The sequence below is a fragment of the Cucurbita maxima genome, unplaced genomic scaffold (assembly GCF_002738345.1).
Source record: "Cucurbita maxima cultivar Rimu unplaced genomic scaffold, Cmax_1.0 Cma_Scf00017, whole genome shotgun sequence".
NCBI lineage: Eukaryota > Viridiplantae > Streptophyta > Magnoliopsida > Cucurbitales > Cucurbitaceae > Cucurbita > Cucurbita maxima.
The window spans coordinates 3703913-3722616 of NW_019272033.1; the positions used below are offsets into that span (position 1 = coordinate 3703913).

Genomic DNA, 18704 nt, shown 5'->3' on the forward strand with positions numbered 1-18704 from the left:
TTTTTTTTTTTTTTTTTTTTTTTTTTTTTTTTTTTTTTTTTTTTTTTTTTTTTTTTGGCAGTAATCCATGAAATGTAATCGATGAGTTTATGTTCACGTAAACTCTCTCTCTCTCTCTCTCTCTCTCTCTCTCTTTTATAATTGTTGGAAAGAAGTTCATGTCAACGAATTTGAAAGACAATGACCAACGGCTTGCTCCTTTACTTAAACAAGTGTAAAGCTAATTTTAGTAATCAGATACACTCATAACATAAGATAACAGTTCATGGTACAATGCTAAAAAGTAAAAGCAAATTTTCTTTCGTTGGTAGTTGGGATTTTAGTGATGATGTGGTTACAGAGTCATTAATGCATATCAATCTTGTTGATGAGTGATGTCTTCCTGCAGGTGTTACGCAGGAGAAATTGGAAGAAGGCTTGTCTCCAAGACATTGTGCCTTATCTCTTGTTGGTGAACCTATTATGTACCCAGAGATTAACACACTTGTTGATGAATTGCACCGAAGGCGGATTTCAACTTTCTTAGTTACAAATGCTCAGTTTCCCGATAAAATAAAATCATTGAAGCCGGTCACCCAGGTTTGCATGCTTTACAAATTTTCTTTTCTAAATAACATCAAATGTCAGGCTTATACTCTTGATAACTAGATTACCTAGCTGATTTCAATGATGCATGCAGTTGTATGTAAGTGTAGATGCTGCGACGAAGGAGAGCTTGAAGGCAATTGATAGACCACTTTTTGGGGACTTTTGGGAGCGGTTCATTGTAAGTTTCCTCCTACCCTCACCTGTTTCCAGGCCTGTCTCCTGAGCTAGACTGCATTGGAATTTATGAGAAAAGTAAGTTTTATGGGGATGTTAAAATAAACAATGTTAACTTAAACTGTTCCCACCTCAAAACCTCACTTAGCCAATCGCCAGTCTCTTCTTGCCCACACTGGGTGCTTAATAGTCAAATACATTTTTCTACAATCTCAGTTTTCCTGCCAAAGTAAAATTATACAACAAATGTGCCTCACTCATCTAAAAGGGAGAAAAACCCTTCTAAAAGGTATTCCTACCTTGAAGGAAGCATTTCATGATGAACAGAGCCGATATTTTACTAATTTTCATTAATTGGTGCTCGCTATCAGATATGCTTTCATAGAAACACTCTGCCATCTAGTATCCATCCCCAATGACTTATCTTGTGTATTTAAAAACCATATTCTCCTATTAACTTCCTTCCTATGGTTATTTTATCAGCAATTAAAATGATGGACTGTGAGAGAATTTCATTTCATTTGATATTTACTCAATTACTTTGGATGATTTGCAACTTGTGAGGTGTTTGGTGAATTAGATTGCTTATATATATATATATATATATATATATAAATCATTGATAGAAAATCAACTTGTGTGAAAGAACAACAAACAAGGAAAGACACATGAAAAGAAAAACGGGCTCGATCAAAAGAGAGGGGAGGGGAAACAATACTCAGAAACACATATAAGAAAGAACACCAACCTTCCAGTAATCTAAAAAAGAAAGAATTATGAAATAATTTTGAATCAAGAGCCTAAAGATAAGCCTAAACCTAAAACAACAAATATTTACAAAATAAATTTGAATTAAGAGCCTAAAGAGAAGAACCACTAGATTCCACACCTATCCAAGAGCTATCTCTTTCTAGGAATACTCTTTTATTCCTTTCCAACTAGATAAACTGCAAAACAACAAAAAGAGCCAGCCGTTCTGCCAAAGAACCCAACCTTGTTACAAGTTGATTACATCTAAGTGTTGTTATGCAACTTATTAAGAATTATTTTATCAAAAAAATTTCTCTTAAGTCATAATGATGAACATTAATAAATATTTAGAAAAGCTACAAAGGATGCAATGCACATGACTGCATCACGTCATTGTTGAATCTTTTTTGTTGATGAAAATGTTGTTCAGCTTTGTATGTTGTTGCTTTGTTGTCGTTATCTTCTAAGTAGTTTGCTATTCTTCTTTGTAAAAGACTTTCAGTTTCGTTCTTATCTATTATAAGAATCCCGACAGACATTCTGCTATCTAGTGTACATTGTCAAAAAAGAAAAAAAAGGCTAGATAAGACTTGCATGTTTTTTACTTTGGGGAAATGAGACTTTGATTGATTTCAACTTGTTATCCCATCAGAACTTAAGTTCTTTGATTAGTATGTATACTTAATCATGGTGCAAAAAAATTTGTGGATGAAACAAAATATTCTTTGAATTACTGATTTATGACTTTCCGTAATATTGCAGGATTCCTTGAAAGCTCTAAATGACAAGCAACAGCGAACAGTTTATCGATTGACATTGGTAAAAGGGTGGAACACAGAAGATATTGATGCCTATTCGAATCTTTTTAGTCTTGGTAAACCTGATTTTGTAGAAATCAAAGGCGTCACATATTGTGGATCGTGAGTTTCTGATCTATTTATTTTGCATTAGGTGGGGAGGATATTGATTTGAAAATTGTGGGAGCATAACGAGTCTAATGTTCTTCTGTAGATCTAATACATCAAAGTTGACAATGGAGAACGTTCCTTGGCATTCTGATGTAAAGTCTTTTTCTGAGGCTTTAGCTGCAAAAAGTCAAGGGGAGTATGAAGTTGCTTGTGAGCATGTGCATTCATGTTGCGTTCTCTTGGCCAAAACTGACAAATTTAGAGTCGATGGGCAGTGGTTCACTTGGATAGATTATGAGAAATTCCATGACCTGGTATGTATTGATTACAACTAATTTGCCATGAAACCTATGATGTTCAACCCCCTTCCTTTAACTTTTATCCTTTTCTAAAAATTTCAGGTGGCCTCTGGAAAACCTTTTGATAGCAAGGACTACATGGCTCCAACACCATCGTGGGCTGTATATGGGGCTGACGAAGGTGGATTTGATCCTGTTCAATCTCGATACCGGAAGGAGCGACATCATAGACCAAAACCCACATCCTGATAGTTTTGAATGTCCGGGTCAGTTTTGCTTAATGGTCTTATCGATTTTCTTTGAGGACTTTTGTAGTTTATATTATTCTCTTCTGTGAAACAGCCTAGGTTGGCATTACTTATTTTTAGAAAGCGCCTTGCGTGGCATATGCCCGTATACATGTTTAAACTTGTTCTACTTTTCTAATTATAGAAGATATAGAGCTTGCTTGGTAACGAAATTTCTAGGTTAAAAGATAAACTTTAATATGTAACATTTTATTTTAAAAATTGTAACAGTTTAATCCATATCATGAAAATTTTCATCAAAATTAAGTGTCAATTTTATTACATAACAACTTAAATTTACTAATGTTAGAATCTTATTGAATCTTAACAATGTTTTCATGATGGAGACCAAATTATAACAAAATTTAAAATACAAGGACTAAATTGTTGTATACTATAGTTGATGGGTTAAATTCTTACAAACTTTAAAATATATGATTAAATCATTAAAAAGTAAAGCTCAACCACTAAATTGTTACTTTCATGGACTAAAAGTGTTTTTGAGAAGTGTTATAGGTTAAGAAAGAATGTAAAGTTAGCTGAGAAGTAAGGCAATGTCTTCTTTTACATTTTTTCTGGTTTTCTTGAACAAAGATGATTATTAGATACAATTGCAGTTTTTGGTGTATTTATGCGTACTTGTGATTTGTTCATAAATGGAAACACTTATAGGGGATCCGTCCTAACCATTGTCCTTGGAGAATTAGATACACCATAGAGGTACGTGAATATGTCTAACACTAACTGTTAACATTAAGCATCTCTCCAGAGTCATGTCACCATCCGGTTAAAGCCTGTCTACCTTTTTTGGATTTAGCAGCAGAGGAGTAACATTATTTCAACCAGTCGGGCACCATGGCCAGGACCCATCGGTAGATATGGTACGTTAGGATAGCAATGGATCCTGCCATGTTGCCGATTTACCTACTTGCACACTCAACAATAATTGAACCTTCAATATTTACTGGATCCAACCTTCAGATTCATAGATCAAGTCCTGAAAAATCATTTTCTGTCTTACCTTCATTATTTACTTGATGCAACCTTTAGAATGAAAGAATAAGTCCTGAGAAATCAAGATCTGTGTTAGTAGTAGTAGCTTCAAAGATTTTTATGATATACATATGGGGTTGTGCTTGTGGATAATCAAGATCTGTGTTAGTAGTAGTAGTAGCTTTAGAAGTTTTTCATGATATGCATCTGGGCTTGTGGATATTTTCCCTGCTGTAAAAGTTGAAACAGATAGATAGCTGTTATAGGATTGTTCCAAAGCCAATCTTGTGAGTTTGAGTGCAACTCGCTGAAAAAGTACCCTTATTTGTTACTTAGTTCCAGGATGTTTAGGTTTGAATTGTTGATGAATGTTGAAATCTCAAGTGTATCTTCTTGCATTAAAGAATGATGTGTAGTACAGATTCTTCTGGAGCTTTTGGTAAACAAGCGTGGGGGTAAATGGTGGATAGACAAGATCCTCATCTGCTGGTCATTTGTCGCCAGGTAAATTTCTTTGGTCATCTGTGAAACTGACCAGAGTTTTACTGGTGGAGGGTTTAAGCTATAAAATAGAACATAGAACATAGAACATAGTTTGTTCTATTATTTGGTCATTTTGTTGTGTCTAGATTTGGGAATCTAAAAAAAAAAATTAAAGTCAAAGGATAATTGTAGTTTTGAAAGCTCGAAAACTAATTAGACATAAAACTCGTTCGATTCCTGCTGAAAAATGAAACGATCTATATGAATTTTAATGCTTCTCATCCATTCTTTGAGTGAGTCGGGTCATCAATTGTTGCTTTATCAATCTGGTTCATCAGCTGATTAATGACTAAAGTAGAGTCGAAGAGGTTCTAACTTTTAGTGGAAGTTGAGCACGGATCAAAAAGTTTCAGTTGAAGTGGAGATCAAATAAAAACAAAACTCGATAAGATTGTAGTTAAACTTTATAATTTAAATATATTATTTTAATGTTGCTTTTTTTAAAAGATAAATACATAGCAATTTCAAAAAAAAAAAAAAAAATTGAAATGGCCTAGAGTTGTTATAAACCAAACTTTTATGACATACCCATTTTTTCTAAATTTTAAAATATTACATTTTTATTCATTAAGTTTGATCAAATTTCTACTTAGGTCCATACATTTCTTAATTAACTCCAAAAACTACAAAATTTAAGTATTAATAGAAACTAATGTGTAAAATATAAAATATATAAATTTATAAACTCAAAACTCAAATATTTATGCCAAGTAATAAAAATAAAAAATATTAAGGTTTTGAATTATAAAGAGGAAAAAAAAAAAGAAAAAAAAAAGGGTATTTTCCCTAAAAAGTAAGGAATGAAATGGATTGAAATTCCGGTGAGTCCATAATGGGTGTGGGTTTACAAAAACTTCCCATTTCAACTCATTGTCTGTTTTGGTTTTGTAGGGCTGATTGGAGAAGGCATAATCAAAACTTGTAGTGGATTGGGTACAAAGATTTGACGTTTTTGGCGGCTCCTACTTCCCCCGCCCCCCAATCTATTATCCCCTTCTTCTTCACGCTCTTCAACCCGACTTCCATGTGCCCTCATGGCTCCCCTTTGATTCTGTATTGAACCACGCTTCCATTCTCTGGGTGTTCTCTGATGGGAAAGAAGAAATCCCAGAAGACCAAGGAGATTACAGTCGCCATACCTCAAACCTCCGCCTCCAAATCACCCGATGACGCCGCTGCCCAATCGATACAGCCCAGAAAGAGGGGCCGACCTCGTAAGGTCCTCGATGAACCACAGAACGAACAGGATAACAAGGAACTGCCACCGCCTTCGCCTCCGCCGCCCGACGTTGTTGCAGAGAAACCACCGGAGAAGAAAGCCAAAACCACCGTGGATGATGAGCCACCACCGGCTTCGAAACAAGAACGCGATCAAGAAGAACAACAATCAGGAGATGGTCCGAGAAGCAGAGGAAGGCGAAAGAACAAACCCAGAAAAAGTAGCTGACAAAAATTGGTAAAAAACGCTTTGATGGGTTTTTTTTTTTTTTTTTTGGATTTGGAAATCTGAAAGCCTGAAGAACAATCTCTGGTTTTCGTTTGTTGATTGCTGGGAAATTGTATTGTATTATTGTATTATTGTATTATTGTATTATTGTATTTGAAGAAATGGGGTTTGTGTATTCGTTCTGGGTTTTGTTCTTCCTCTGCTCATTATCCAAATTTCAAATCTGTATTGGAAAATTCAAATTTAAACTATGTTTGGTTGCTTCCTCTTCAATCTCTCCTGTTCTTTCCACACTCAAAAACCATAACAAAGATTATAATATCATTCCTTTTTTGTTTGTTGAGCTGAGATTGATTGAGAAGAAATGGAACAGTGGACTCAATTGAATCTGAGTATCCTTCCAAAAATTTGATGATCCAAAATTTTTTTATTTATGAATTAGTACATAATTTTCGTAATATATATTTATTTTATTTTTATTAACTTTGATGATTACTTTTTATTATTTATTCTCTTATTTTTAGATAATTAAGGTTTGAAAATAAAAAAATAAATAATTTATTACAATTCAAACTTTTGAAATAGTTGCCAGCTAGGAATTGTCAGAAGGGAAGAGAAGATATGTGGAGCCAGCTCATGATTTTATGGCACGTGAGGCTCACGTGCCAATATTATCTGCTAAGACCTATTACTCAAGTTCCGCTGTTGCATTGGCCGCGGTTTTGGTGCAGTTGATGGTGATGGTTTGTTTGTTCGCAGATAAAATGGCGTGTGAACTTCACGTTGTTTCCTGGCGCGTTGAGAGAAATGCCGGAAGGTACTAATAATAATGCATGTCGTGGACGTAGTTGTTTGAGAATTCTTTTTATTCAATTTATTTATAACTTTTCTTTTTTAAAAAAATAATTCATCTTTAAATTTAAAATCATATGTGTGAAAATTTTAATTTATTGTTGTATTTTTAAAAAAACAATTTATATTTTCTCACATTCACATAATGTATATTATTGAATATTGTTATTATATTTATTTAACTCACATCTCTAAAAATATAAAATTAAGCTTAATATATATATCAGGATGTGAATACCTAATTTCTTAATAGAACCTAATTTCTTAATAGAATATTAATCGAGTATGTATTATGACTAAACTAATCGAGCTATGTTGGCTATTTTAATTCAATTAATTTAATTGGTCAATGTCTAAACTCGAGCATTTTCTTAACTGGGTCTAAGATTTTCAATTTTCGAGTTTGAACTATTTATAACTCAGGTATCATAAAATATGCATCATCGATTAGGAGGTATATCGGTCCGTGCATATTGTCTAAGATTTTCAATGTTCGGAATTAAACTATTTGTAGCTTAACTATCATAAAATATGCATCATGGACCAAGAGGTATGAGGTTTAAATCCAATCGAGAGGTATTAATATTGTTATAAAAAATAATAATAATAATAGCTTATTATTAGTATATAGGTGTTATATATTGATTTATTTTATTGGCTATTCCATGTGCGAGGGAGAGTGGAATATCTTTTATAAAGTGATTTGATTTTGGAAGGTTTTCAGCCGACCTAATATAAAGGTCCATTAAATTAATGAGAAAAGATTTGGTCTAATAGTCAAATATTAACCAATCCTAAATTTTTAAAATAGCCCATCAATATTTTCTTGATTAAATAATTGACTAATACAGTAGCTTGCTTTTATTAGCAAAAATATTCTTTAAAAAAAAAATTATTTTAAACCATTTGAAAGGACTCTTTACCCCAAATTAATTAGAATTTAAAAATTATTTAATTAGATGAGATTTAAATCAATTAAACTATACTCGAGTTGATGTTATAAGATGGGTCTAAATTATAATAGTCTAATTTTTTAATTAATTTTTTTAATAAAAAAATTGAAAAGTATTAATTAAATAGGGAAAGACGGCCCATGGGCTTTCTTAGAATACAAGCCTATGGTAACACGTGGCCCATAAGAATGGACAACGGTCCGGACGCAATGCCACTAGGCACTAACCGCGCGATGGTTCTGGTAATGGTCAACGCTCTGGCCTTGCGCCAATCCGTACTCCTTGCAAATGGATAAGATCGATCTCTCCCATGTTGTCCTAATCTTCTTTTTTCTTCAGATTTACTTCTCGGGTCATTTCCCATCACTTTGTTGGGAAAAAACGGGTGGTTTTCCTCCTAACTCTCGAGGCATCCCACAAGTTTGTGGATAGTGATCCAATTTTCATCCATTTCAGACCTTTTCGTGTAGACCCACTTCAATGCCTCAGCGCAAATTGGCTTAATAATCGTTTCTCAGCGGCAGATTTCCAATTGGGCGACGGGGGACCCGATACTTGGTTGTGTGGAGGGTACTGGACACTCGCTCTTGGCCCGGAATCAAAAGCTTTAGATGTGTTGCTTGAAAGCGATTTGAGGACACTCGTCGCTCAAAGAGAGGGATACCGATCAATATCAGTCTTTATCGAGATTTTGAATGCTGGATTTTCTGTGGGATGTGAGTAATTTTCTACGTGTTTATCCAACTGTGAGAAGGGATTTTGATTTCTTTATTTTATTTGTGGCTCTATGTAATTCTGAAGCAATAGAGACCAAGGGTTTTTTTGTCTGGCCCTGTTTGTGTGATGTGGGTTTGTTCCATTGCTGGAGATTGGCACGTTCTTGAAGGAGACGATCAGTACAGAAATATTGATCCCAGACGTTTTATCTGGTGAGTGAGAAGTTGAATTCGATCAAATTTAGCCAAAAATAGATCTGGGTCTTTTCTTTTTCATTACAAGTATTTGGATTATGACTTTGCAAGTTATAAATTCATGATTAGGCGGATTAGGCGGATTAGGCGGATTAGGTGGATTCGCTTTCTGCTAACAGCTTCTGTGTTCTAATCTGAGGATTTTCATTTGTGTTCCTTAGATATTCTCTCTTTCAATTAGGTGTGTTTGTTCTTCCATTAACATCCCCAGATTATAAGTATGCTACTGATGGAGTTATTGGATATTTGGATCTCATTCAACTGGTTTGGGGTTCATTTTTCCCTTTAATTTGAGTTTGCCTGAATTGGAACTCCTTTTAGTTTGATTTTGACTCTAGTTTTCCCCTTAATTTAAGGGTTTGTATACCTGGATATTAGTTTTCTATTTATGAACTTGACCATATACCTCCGATTTTGACTCTGTTTTGGATGCATGCATATGGTTCTGATCATTTGGGACTGAATTTTTCCTTCACTTAAAAGATAAGATCATTTTGTTTCTTATATGGATGATCTTAGCAATATGTATGTTTCAGGGTTGAGTTGTGAGACAACCTAGATTTTCCTTTTGATCTTGTCGTGGACGATTCCTCCCATGTTGTTGCTACTTTGATCTTTAACCATGGAGGATGCTGTTGAGACGCTACCGAAAGTCGAAACGATCGATAACGAACTTCAACTTGCAAGATTCTCGTGTCACCAGTCTCGTATTAAAGCATACTCGTCAACCTGGCTCGATTTGAGAGTCTTCTATGTTAGGATTAGTAACTTCCAAGTCGACAGCTTGACGCCCGAGTTTCTCACACTCAACCATATACCTCTAAGTCCAGACACCCTTTTTGAGGTGAATGGTATTAGATGCAGTAGTCACTCAGAGGGCGTGTCTTCCTCTCTGAGAAGAGACAGGGCTGATAAGAAATCAGAAGAAGCTACTTTTGTGACTACTGATAATATAAGGTTGAGTGGAAGTGTAAAGTTTGAGGTATATGATAAGGAAGATTTGATTCTTTCTGGGATTCTCGAGATATCGAATTGTAATGGTTTGTTAGGCGAATCGAAAGGCAATGCCAAGAGGTGGAACATGAGTTGTGAGTCGAAGTTGTGTGCTGGTTTCTTGAAGGGAAAGCATATGATTGGAGCTGAAACCGCTTCCCCGATAATCGAGATTTACGTAGCTGGCAGCTTCTCAGGCAATCCTATAATCTTGACCAGAACTTTGCAGCTAAGCTCCCGAAAGAAGCCGAGTTGGAAATCCATGTTGGACGCCATTCCAGAGTCTGAGACACCTGAATCTAATGAAGATCACTTTCCAGAATATGATTTACAGGTACATCACTGATACTATGAGATTGCCTTCTCTTGATTAGATTGATTTGTTCATCTTTGGTCTGATTTGTTTATAGCCAAGTTACATTTCTTGTCCAAGCTTAATTATAGATCAAATGCTTGATGATAATATCTGAATCGATTTAGGGGGTATGCGCTTACTTGTTGAGAAAGCAAATTTAACCCTGATTCTCGTGCAATGACCGAGTTAGTAGCTTTGTGGATTAATCGTCATTTTCTGTGAGATCCCACGTCGGTTGGAGAGGGGAACAAAGCATTCCTTATAAGGGTGTGGAAACCTCTCCTTAGCAGACACGTTTTAAAACCTTGAGGGAAAGCCTGAAAGTGAAAACCCAAAGAGGACAATATCTGCTAGCGGTGGGCTTGGGTTTGGGCTTGGCCTTGGCCTGTTACATTTTCTGTCTACTTTCAATTGCTGCTATTGAGTCCCGACATATTGCGATGCAACTAAAATTATCGGATCATGGGGTTGGTTGGTTTAATGTAGTCTTGGCCTTCACATCCTCAAATACTCATTTACTTCTTGTAGGCCACAGAATATGCAAGATACAAACAGGACATCGACGACAACCACTACGACGACTACTACAACAACACGTACTGGAAGAGGAGAGAATATTTAGAGAATGAAGATGGTGAACTCTCCTGGTTTAATGCAGGTGTGAGAGTTGGTGTTGGTATAGGGCTTGGTGTTTGTTTAGGAATCGGCGTGGGAGTCGGCTTGCTCGTCCGTACCTACCGAGCGACGACTCGGAACTTCACAAGGCGGTTCATTTAACAAAGCCCCACAGTCATTGAAGTATGTTTTTTGCAGAGAAAGTTGTGTAGCTGAAATTTTGATTGTGGAAAAACTTGGATGCTTAAAGAGAGTGATGGAGCATTACTTGTTGAGATGATAGATCATCTTAAGCTTTGTAATCCCTTGTCTGTGCATTATAGCAGTGTGATTCTGTTGTGTGGAAGCTCGAAAATGGCAACTTTCTTTCTTTGTAGCCTTTTGTTGTTTAGCTCACAATCCCGAACAACTTGAACCTCCCGCCTTTAAGATAAAAGATATTAATTAAAATAATCGTAGTTCAGTAGTAATTGACATGTAATCATTTTATTTAAGTAAATGTTATATATATTAAGATTAAATTACAAGTTTAGTTCGTAAATTTTGAGACTTAGTAGAGAATCATAAACTTTCAATTTTATGTCAAATTTAATATTAAATTTAAAATTATAAAAATTAATTTTTAAAGTCATTTCAGTGATGGAAATTTATTTATTTATTTATTTATTTATTTAAGTTTTAAAGGTTAGTTCCAACCGAATTTGTTGTTTAGCGGCTAGAACATCTGACTTTCTTGATTTATCGTCTAGCCGTTAGGATATTTGACTTTCACTTCGAAGATCGAGGTTCAATTTCTCGGATTTTTTTTGGCATTTTATAAATTATATTTTTATTTTAATTGAAATAATTAAATTCCTTTTATTGGAGAAAGTCACAAAGGAAAAGGTGCGAGATGTCGGAATGGCATCAGATTCGGATCCGCATGAAATTTGTGCCCTGGCCCAAAGCGAAAATTGGCACGGACCACGCCTCTCTCGCCACGTGACCCCACAACGCCCATCTCACGTGGCGCTTCCAACCCAGAGCCCACAGACCTGCCGCCATCACTTCCCATGGTTTCGCTGTTCTAAATAAAAAAAGTTCTGCTTTCCAGTTCCCATCACCATCCTCGTTGAAGACGATATTCTCTTCCTCTCAGGTGATTTCAACTTTCTTCATCTTCTTCATACTCGGTTGCCAGCTCGGAATTGAACCTAACATTTCCTCTTTTTTGTAATCTTCGTATATCTTTACATATTCCGATTCTCTTTTCTTCTTTTTCTTTTCCGAATAAGAATCTCTCTATATCTGTACTACATCAATGTTTTGATTCCTCTGGTGCTATTTCATCTCGGAATTCGTACGAAGAAGTTTGGTCTTCTGAATGTTATGCTCCATTTTTGGTCGTTTTGGGATTTGATGCTCTGTAGTTATCAAATTTTGTGAGAACTATCAACAGAAGGAAAAGAAATCTTGATTTCTATTTTCTGTAGTTGGATTTGCTACTGAGATTACGAAATTAACGTTTGTTGCAGGTGACTTTTTCTTGTTTGAAATGGCTTCTTCCACTCTAATCTCTGACTCCGAGGCATGGAAGAGCCTGAAGGTACTTGGATTGGTTGGAGTGATGTTGAATTTAAGCTTCTTTTGTGGCATCATAATACTGAAGGTTATCTTGGCTGCAGGCTCATGTTGAGGACATTAACAGGACCCATCTGCGTGATTTGATGAGCGATGCTGCCAGATGCAAATCCTTGATGGTGTATGATGGTCTTAGCTCTTTTGGTTTGCTTGGAGTTCTTAGTTGATATTCATGCCGTTGCTTGGTTCAACCTTTATGATTTGTACTTGATATGTTTTAATTTGATTAACACGTTTCATTGACGATGCTAAACTTTTGTTAGTGAGTATGACGGGATCTTGTTGGATTATTCACGACAACGGGCCACCGCTGACACCATTGGAAAGCTCTTCAAGTTAGCAGAGGTGGGTTTTGTTCACTGCTATTACCGTGTAGTGGAAATTGTTGTTCTCTAATCTCTCTTCCCTTTTGTCCAATTCAGGCGGCAAATCTTAAGGATAAAATTAATCGGATGTTTAATGGGGAACATGTAAGTGCAGGTTTTCATTCCATTTCCGAATCGTGCTATCAATTTTGTGGAATCAATAGTATGATCTAGTAGTCTTCTTTTCTTTAGGAAGCAAATGTTGGCATTGTATGTATTTATTTCTGAATGAAAAACTATTTAAGTTGTCTCTGTCTTGTCCAAATGTGTCGAAAATCTGTATCACCAAGCATTTAACATTCCAAAAATAGAAGATAACTGTTCTTTCTATCCTTGTTTTTTGTGGCCTGTAGATAAACAGCACAGAAAATAGGGCAGTGCTGCATGTTTCTCTTCGTGCGTCAAGAGATGCAACAATACAGAGTAATGGAAAGAATGTTGTGCCTGATGTTTGGAAAGTTCTTGATAAAATCCAGGATTTCTCTGAGAAAGTTCGCAATGGTTCTTGGGTAAATATGTGTTTCTTATTATTTGTTGGCTCTAATACTCATTGCATTTCTAATACTAAACATATTTTGGTAGGTTGGAGCCACAGGAAAACCGCTGAAGGATGTTGTTGCTATTGGTATTGGTGGCAGCTTCTTGGGGCCTCTGTTTGTGCACACTGCACTTCAAACAGGTTGAAAAATTATTTCTTCCTCTTATATATACATATTTATTATTGTAGTCCATTGAGTAGAGTTGTCTCTAAAGTCTCTCATTCAATTAGTTCCTTCGAGTACGATCATCTCCTAAGTCTTGACTCATTCAATTGGTTCCTTTTAATTGTTTTCAACATGAGTCTATAGCTTATTTTCCACGGTATTTTTCAGATCCAGAGGCTATTAAGTCTGCTGAAGGACGTCAATTACGTTTGTAAGTACTCTGTGACACTTCCTCTGTAAATGAAAAAATTGAAGCAATCTACTTCAGAGAGCCTGGGATTTCATCTTATCAGAAAAGTTGTAAAAGGAGTAGGAATATTCCGAATCACGAAACTTTAACTAGTCTATAGATGAATTACTAGATTTATGATTTGTGGTTCAGCAATATCACTATTTTGTGCTATTGGAAACTGGGCTGAGAGAGTTTATCATTTCTATGCTGGGCTTGCAGTCTTGCTAATGTGGATCCCATTGATGTGGCGAGAAATATCACCGGTTTAAACCCTGAAACTACTTTGGGTAGGTTCTTTATTCATTGAACAGTATTTTTCCCAGGAACATTGTCATTCAAACTTCTACTCTTTATCGGTACCTTTATTTGTTTTTACTTTATTAAATATGCTTGCAGTTGTGGTGGTTTCAAAGACTTTTACCACTGCTGAAACTATGTTAAATGCCCGGACACTAAGGGAGTGGATTTCTGCTGCTCTTGGGTTAGTAACATTATCTACAATATTATTGTTAAGGTTGTTTTGGCATCTCTACTTCATACAGACATCGTATGGCATTAGCTTTGCAAATAGATTTGAGATGTTAACATAGCATTTAGCATTGTATTTCTGCATTTAGGTGTAATGTCTCTCTCTGGATGATGCTGGATAAGTTAACTTATTCAATTAATCTCTTTTCTTATTGTCAAGGATGGATTTGGTTTGAGCCTCTTCAAAGTATCCTTGAATGGTCTTAATGTTGGTGCTTGAGTTTGAGCCTATTTTATTTGTTGCGTCATTTAATGTTCTAAAACACTTATGTAATAAATTAAATATCATATATGTAAATTAAATATATAAACTTTTGATGTATTTTTAAATGGTTTTGTACATTTGACAAACTGGTAGACTTTATTTTCCCTGACTTCATGAAGATAGAAGTATCATTTTGTCTTTTCTCATGGATGAAAGCTGGAATATGACACTTTTTTTTTCAATCCCAGGCCTTCAGCTGTTGCAAAGCATATGGTAGCAGTTAGCACAAATCTGCCGGTATTATTATTTTTCTGACCCTTTGGTGCTGTTTGATGTGGCAACTCCATGCTTGATAACTTGCGTGTTTATTTTTCTCAGACATTCTCTTAGTTGAAGCCCTGCAGTCGTAACATTAAAAATCTTTTTGAGTATACAGTTTAGCTAACTTATACGTTGGGAAATTTGTTATCCATTCCCCAGCCACTTGGTTAGCATTTTGGGAGCACATGTTTTTGTTTGAGTTAGTGTTTTGTTAAATGAGAAGTGTATTATGGCCGATAGCCTTTTGGAAGTTAAGCTCGGTGTGAAAATAAAGTATGGCCGTCAGTGAGGTGAGACATAATATCTAAAATATATGTAAAAAGAATTAATAGTTGAGAGCTCGAGTTAGACAACATAGCTAAGGATGGGAGCGTTATTTAGGAAACTGTTTAGAATATTCTCCGCAGCAGTCAATGTGGATAATACGTCAATTATCATTCCAAAAGTCAATGGTTCTATCCTCACTCTAGCAGCTTTTGAACTAAAAAGTATTCAGTTATTGTCTCATACCATCCTCATATTCACATGTATAAGTTTCCTTTTCCTTGTGCTTTTTTCTGCCTTCTCTCATAGATTTTCAGCAGTATTCTTGATTCATGATTTTGCTGGTCCATTTGCTCCTGCTTTGAGTTAAATAATGTATTTAGGTTTTGTTCTTTGGATAAATTTTGTGGCTTTCCCACTCCCTGTATACTTTAACAGATTTGCTAATGCAGCTTGTAGAGAAGTTTGGAATTGATCCTAATAATGCCTTTGCCTTCTGGGACTGGGTTGGTGGACGATATAGTGGTAAACATTTCACGCTCATTTGAAATTCTTCTGTGGCTTTTATGCTTCTGTTGGCTATCTCACAACGAAACAGTTAAAATGTGAAGTTCAATTGCAGTTTGCAGTGCCGTGGGAGTGTTGCCTTTGTCTCTTCAATATGGCTTCCCAGTTGTTGAAAAGTATGGTTCTTTGTCTAAAATATAGTTTTTCCTCTTGTTATCTCGACATGGATAATTTTTATGTGTTTAGTGGAAACCAACCATTCATCATCCAAGTTGTTTGGGTTTTGTTTAGCAAGCGTACATAATTAGAACTGGATGGAAAAAGGTATTCGTATTTAAAGAAAAACTGAAGGACAGAAAATAGTTTATACCTATGTTCATAATCAAGAATTGCCCATGTTCGAGTTTTCAGAATTACTTTGATCTGGATTTTTTTCCTCAATCAATCTGCTATCTGGTACCCTTTATTATGATCAAACACTTCAAATTAAGCTCACAACACTTCAATCTATAATGAAAGACGACAACAACAGAAAGAACGAATTTTTTTTTAACTTGTACTGAAATTTAGTGAACCAGTTGCTTAAGTTCTGTAATAAGAGTAAAAAGTATGCTGTTTTCTGATCTGAAAAGAAAATATATTCTATTAATATTTTTTCAAGTTTGAGATGTCTAAAGATGATGTATTTCTTGCCTACAGATTCTTGAAGGGAGCTTCGAGCATTGACCAGCATTTCTACTCCTCACCTTTTGAGAAAAACATACCGGTAAGTCGGGGTGAATCTAAACTAAGTAGTTAACTTTCTGCCATTCTTCTTTCTTTCTTTGCTGTGGTTTTGTACGTTTTTGTGGTCTCTTTCTTTTGGTTTTGGTTGTATCTTTTTGTGCATGCATTTGTTCAGAAGCTGTATATTTATTTTCTTGCCTGAAAATTTTAATAATATCCTAATTTCTTCAGGTGCTTTTGGGATTGTTGAGCGTATGGAATGTTTCTTTTCTTGGGCATGCTGCGAGAGTAAGTTCTTGTCATTTTGTTTGTAGGGTCTGCGAGATTATACTTCCTTTGAAATATTTAGTTAATCTTGTTTTTTCTATCGATTCTAATAGCATCTATTACTTCCCAGGCTATCTTACCTTATTCCCAGGCTTTGGAGAAGTTTGCTCCGCACATTCAGCAGGCATGCAGCTAAACTCTTTGAATACTTTTATCCCCAGCGGTAAATTCTAAATGCTCATAACACTGTACTCTAGGTTAGCATGGAGAGTAATGGCAAGGGCGTTTCGATTGATGGGGTTCCACTTCCTTTCGAGGCTGGAGAAATCGACTTTGGGGAACCTGGAACTAATGGCCAACACAGTTTTTACCAATTAATTCATCAAGTATGTATGAATTTTGTTGTCAGTTATTGCTATAAATTGATTTCTAGTGTCGAGGGGAAGTCTGGAAGGGAAAGCTAAAGAGGACAATATCTACTGGCGGTGAGCTTGGACTTGGGCGGTTACATTTAGTTTATCTGAACTAATTATTTTTAAAAAATTTCAGGGACGTGTTATTCCTTGTGATTTTATTGGTGTTGTAAAGAGCCAGCAACCTGTTTACTTGAAAGGTATTAGAACCCTGTTTTCGTTTAGTAAAAATTTGTAGAAGTGTGATCAAAAGAAAGCCTGAATGAGGCTTTCTTCTTGCTATATCTAATTTTCCATTTGTCACACAGGTGAGGTCGTGAGTAATCATGATGAACTCATGTCTAACTTCTTCGCACAGCCAGATGCCCTAGCATATGGAAAGGTCAGTTTTCACACTTTTCTACGAATACTCTGAAAAAGAGCCATCTTCTATTGTCATACATCTGCATTCAAAATATTGTGAGGTCCCACATCGGTTAAGAAGGAGAACCAAACATATTTTATAAAAGTATGGAAACATCTCTCTAGTAAACGTGTTTTAAAAACCTTGAGGGAAAACTCGAAAGGGAAAGTCCAAAGAGAACAATATCTACTAGCGGTGAGCTTATGATCGTATTTTGTATTTCTCCCTCCCCCATTTGTGGAAATCTGAGTGATAAATTATCATGTTCATCCCAAACTATGACTTAAACATCCATTTTCTGTTTATAGACGCCTGAGCAATTGCACAAGGAGAATGTTCCAGAGCATCTTATTTCCCACAAGGTGACACTTTGATCATCACTACTACCTGTTCTTCTTTTGAATGGATTCGACAACCTAACTATATTCCTTCTCTTCAGACATTTTCTGGCAATCGGCCTTCTCTCAGCATTCTTCTTCCATCATTAAATGCTTACAACATTGGTCAGGCATGTCATCGGATACGCTTTTATTTTCTTTCAAAATACCCTTTTCTTGATGCCATGACTAATTACACTTGATCCACAGTTGCTAGCAATCTATGAGCATAGAGTTGCTGTAGAAGGTTTTGTTTGGGGCATCAATTCTTTTGACCAGTGGGGAGTTGAATTGGGCAAGGTATGCTTTTCCAGGAGATAATCATATCATAGGCATAGCAATGGCTTCGGTTTCATTGATACTCTTATATGTTATGTAATGTGTGGATGCAGTCACTTGCTACCCAGGTCAGAAAGCAACTTAATGCGTCTAGAACCAAGGGAGAATCAATTGAAGGCTTTAACCACAGTACAACAACATTGATGAAAAGATACCTAGAGGTATGATTATCCAACGAAGTCGCTGTCGATTTGATATCTTGATTGTGTATGAATCTCTCGAATGTTCATCATTAAAGCTCTATGATTTTGTTGATGTCTTATTATGCAGGCAAGTTCGGATGTCCCATCTGATCTTCCCACTCTTCTACCCAGAATTTGACTGCTTCTGGTGGCCTAGAATTTTGATATCAAATAACATAAACCAGATCATATAATTTCCTCCCTTCTTGCTCTTATTCAAACTACTTTAATGTATACGTAAGGTTTTTATCAGTGGCTCATCTTTATGTCATGTCACAGCTTTAAATAAGCGAATTTTTTCTACATTATGCAATATGTTGTATTGCAGAGCCCACCACGATGGGGAACAGTTGCATTTGCCATGCCTTGAAAATGAAATACATTGTTGAAAGCGGTTGATTGGTTTCACTTTAGTTGCTATAGGACTTCTTGATTATATCTGGTTCAACCTAAGTAGGTATCTCATCTAGTAGTTGCAAATAGATGTAAATTTGGTAATTCGTTTATTGAAGTAGCAAGATGC

At 35.7% G+C, this 18704-nt stretch overlaps 4 protein-coding genes and 1 long non-coding RNA gene across 11 annotated transcripts in view; all 5 read left to right on the forward strand.

The window, feature by feature from the left end:
• LOC111492396 (sugar transporter ERD6-like 6) overlaps positions 1–152 on the forward strand; it is a 26678-nt gene extending 26526 nt beyond the window's left edge. Inside the window, exon 19 of one of the 2 annotated variants that reach the window (XM_023141726.1) lies at positions 103–152. The gene's annotated coding sequence lies outside the window, so the exon portion shown is untranslated. The remainder of the gene's footprint in view (positions 1–102) is intronic. The other variant, XM_023141727.1, reaches the window with a different exon arrangement.
• Positions 1–3179, forward strand: part of LOC111492394 (S-adenosyl-L-methionine-dependent tRNA 4-demethylwyosine synthase) — a 6249-nt gene extending 3070 nt beyond the window's left edge. Inside the window, exons 4-8 of the mRNA XM_023141717.1 lie at positions 389–579; positions 680–766; positions 2275–2432; positions 2524–2734; positions 2822–3179. Coding sequence (XP_022997485.1) covers positions 389–579; positions 680–766; positions 2275–2432; positions 2524–2734; positions 2822–2968 — 794 coding nt within the window. The 3' untranslated portion in view covers positions 2969–3179. The remainder of the gene's footprint in view (positions 1–388; positions 580–679; positions 767–2274; positions 2433–2523; positions 2735–2821) is intronic.
• A 911-nt stretch (positions 3180–4090) lies between these two features.
• Positions 4091–6848, forward strand: LOC111492402. The gene is made up of 3 exons (XR_002719864.1): positions 4091–4503; positions 5434–5998; positions 6575–6848. It is a non-coding gene; the product is annotated as an uncharacterized LOC111492402 (long non-coding RNA).
• A 1233-nt stretch (positions 6849–8081) lies between these two features.
• Positions 8082–11101, forward strand: LOC111491961 (uncharacterized protein At1g01500). Of its 3 annotated transcripts, XM_023141067.1 has the most exons (4): positions 8082–8510; positions 8596–8723; positions 9302–10092; positions 10642–11101. In XM_023141067.1, the coding sequence occupies exons 3-4, from the start codon at positions 9388–9390 to the stop codon at positions 10888–10890; spliced, it is 954 nt and encodes a 317-aa protein (XP_022996835.1). In that variant the 5' UTR covers positions 8082–8510; positions 8596–8723; positions 9302–9387; the 3' UTR covers positions 10891–11101. The 3 variants fall into 3 exon arrangements, with proteins under 3 accessions (XP_022996835.1, XP_022996834.1, XP_022996836.1); XM_023141066.1 differs by having other exon boundaries at positions 8082–8723; XM_023141068.1 differs by lacking the exons at positions 8082–8510; positions 8596–8723 and adding an exon at positions 8815–8946.
• A 667-nt stretch (positions 11102–11768) lies between these two features.
• LOC111491918 (glucose-6-phosphate isomerase, cytosolic-like) lies at positions 11769–18589 on the forward strand. 4 transcript variants are annotated; one of them, XM_023141016.1, is made up of 25 exons: positions 11769–11864; positions 11929–11935; positions 12240–12313; positions 12393–12469; positions 12612–12693; positions 12771–12818; positions 13067–13222; positions 13296–13392; positions 13586–13628; positions 13869–13936; positions 14046–14130; positions 14631–14679; positions 15420–15492; positions 15590–15650; positions 16174–16240; positions 16432–16488; positions 16598–16651; positions 16725–16853; positions 17017–17080; positions 17189–17262; positions 17592–17645; positions 17723–17791; positions 17871–17960; positions 18053–18160; positions 18270–18589. In XM_023141016.1, the coding sequence occupies exons 3-25, from the start codon at positions 12263–12265 to the stop codon at positions 18318–18320; spliced, it is 1707 nt and encodes a 568-aa protein (XP_022996784.1). In that variant the 5' UTR covers positions 11769–11864; positions 11929–11935; positions 12240–12262; the 3' UTR covers positions 18321–18589. The 4 variants fall into 4 exon arrangements, with proteins under 4 accessions (XP_022996784.1, XP_022996785.1, XP_022996787.1 ...); XM_023141017.1 differs by lacking the exon at positions 11929–11935 and having other exon boundaries at positions 11775–11866; positions 12243–12313; XM_023141019.1 differs by lacking the exon at positions 11769–11864 and having other exon boundaries at positions 11929–11940; positions 12243–12313.
• The last annotated feature ends 115 nt before the right edge of the window (positions 18590–18704 follow it).